Below are 1,575 nucleotides of genomic sequence, written 5' to 3'. Positions count from 1 at the left end.
AGTAACTGCTGTTACTTATTTGAAAAAGTAACTCTGATATTTCCTTCTAAATTAAAAAGTAATGCGTTATTTTACTAGTTACTTGAAAAAAGTAATCTGATTGCGTAACTCACGTTACTTCTAGTGTGCTACTCCCAACACTGCACATGAGTATATTGAAGTAAAAGACAGTGAAACGCAGCAAAAACAACATTACTCGCATATCAAGAAGAAATAAAGCAACATCTTTGCTGCTAAACCTTTTACTGCTGATTGGCTACAAGTGTGTTTTGTTGCTCGAGTCCAGTTCACTTTTCAACTGTTTTTTTTTCAAAAATGGCTTACTGCACCTTTAAGCACGGCGTCTGGGCTGACTGCGGCCCAGTCTCAGTGTGTGTGCAGTGAGGGATTGTGGGATTGGTGTGATGCAGAGGTGAGGTTCTGTACTCAGTTTGTGGAGGTTGGGTAAGACGCTCTTCCCTTTCTTCATGTAAGAGGAGCGGAAGCCGTCCAGAGACAGGATGATGAGAGGAGGACGGACAAACCTTCAGCAAACACACACATGAGAGCAGATTGAGTGCACAAGCTCACACGCACACACACACACATGCGCGTTAAATATCGCATGCGATTAATCGTGCAGCCCTAAATCACACTCAGACTCACACACACACACATCAGCATCATCACTCACCCTGCAGGGCATTCTGGACTCTGAATCTCCTCACAGTCACCCTCCAGCCAGGAGCTGTCGCCTGCAACACACATACATTTTAATAATCAAAAAGCTCTTCTAATTAACTGAATTCATAAAACTTTAACAATGTGCTCGTCTGACATGTGTGTGTGTGAGAGAGAGTGTGTGTGTGTGTGTGAGTGTGTCTGAGTGTGATTGAGCGTGTGTGAGTGAGTGAAGGAGAGAGTGTGTGTGTGTGTGCGAGTGTGTCTGAGTGTGATTGAGTGTGTGTGAGTGAGTGAAGGAGAGAGTGTGTGTATGTGTGAGAGTCAGAGAGTGTGTGTGTGTGCATGTGTGTGTGAGTGTGAGAGCGTGTGTGTGTTTGTCTGACCCTTGCACAGTGGTCTGTAGTTGGTACAGCAGTCTCCTCTCTGCAGACAGTCGTCTGAACAGTGACAGGCGTAATCCTCGTTCCTGATCTCACCACAGCGCTCCCGTGAACACTCGAACCCTCCCGCTGCACACACACACACACACACACACACACACACACACAGACATGCACAATAAGCACACCGCGTGACAGTGGTACTGAATTACTTCTGTTCATTTGTGCTGATTCAAATACTGTACTGAATCTGTTTGTATTTCAGCAGCGATGATAATCCATTTAAATAATGAGCTTTACAAGCAAACATCACAGTGATGAGAATGAGAACGTTTTCATGAGACAAACCCAAATATATTTACACTGTACCAGAGTTATTATACTTAAAGGGGTCATATGATGCTGCTAAAAAGAACATTATTTTGTGTATTTGGTGTAATGCAATGTGTTTATGTGGTTTAAGGTTCAAAAAACACATTATTTTCCACATACTGTACATTATTGTTTCTCCTCTATGCCCCGCCTTTCTGAA

At 43.3% G+C, this 1,575-nt stretch overlaps 1 protein-coding gene across 1 annotated transcript in view; it reads right to left on the bottom strand.

Annotated features, from left to right (window-relative positions):
- Window positions 1-1,575, bottom strand: part of LOC107669115 (ectonucleotide pyrophosphatase/phosphodiesterase family member 2-like) — a 39,665-nt gene that overhangs the window by 23,872 nt on the left and 14,218 nt on the right. Inside the window, exons 4-6 of the mRNA XM_016461237.1 lie at window positions 1,047-1,172; window positions 674-734; window positions 427-524 (exon numbers count right to left, since the gene is read on the bottom strand). Of these exons, the coding sequence (XP_016316723.1) occupies window positions 427-524; window positions 674-734; window positions 1,047-1,172 (285 nt within the window). The remainder of the gene's footprint in view (window positions 1-426; window positions 525-673; window positions 735-1,046; window positions 1,173-1,575) is intronic.

Source organism: Sinocyclocheilus anshuiensis, unplaced genomic scaffold, assembly GCF_001515605.1.
Source record: "Sinocyclocheilus anshuiensis isolate Anshui unplaced genomic scaffold, SAMN03320099.WGS_v1.1 scaffold424, whole genome shotgun sequence".
Lineage (NCBI taxonomy): Eukaryota > Metazoa > Chordata > Actinopteri > Cypriniformes > Cyprinidae > Sinocyclocheilus > Sinocyclocheilus anshuiensis.
This window is presented reverse-complemented; position numbering and strand designations above follow the sequence as displayed.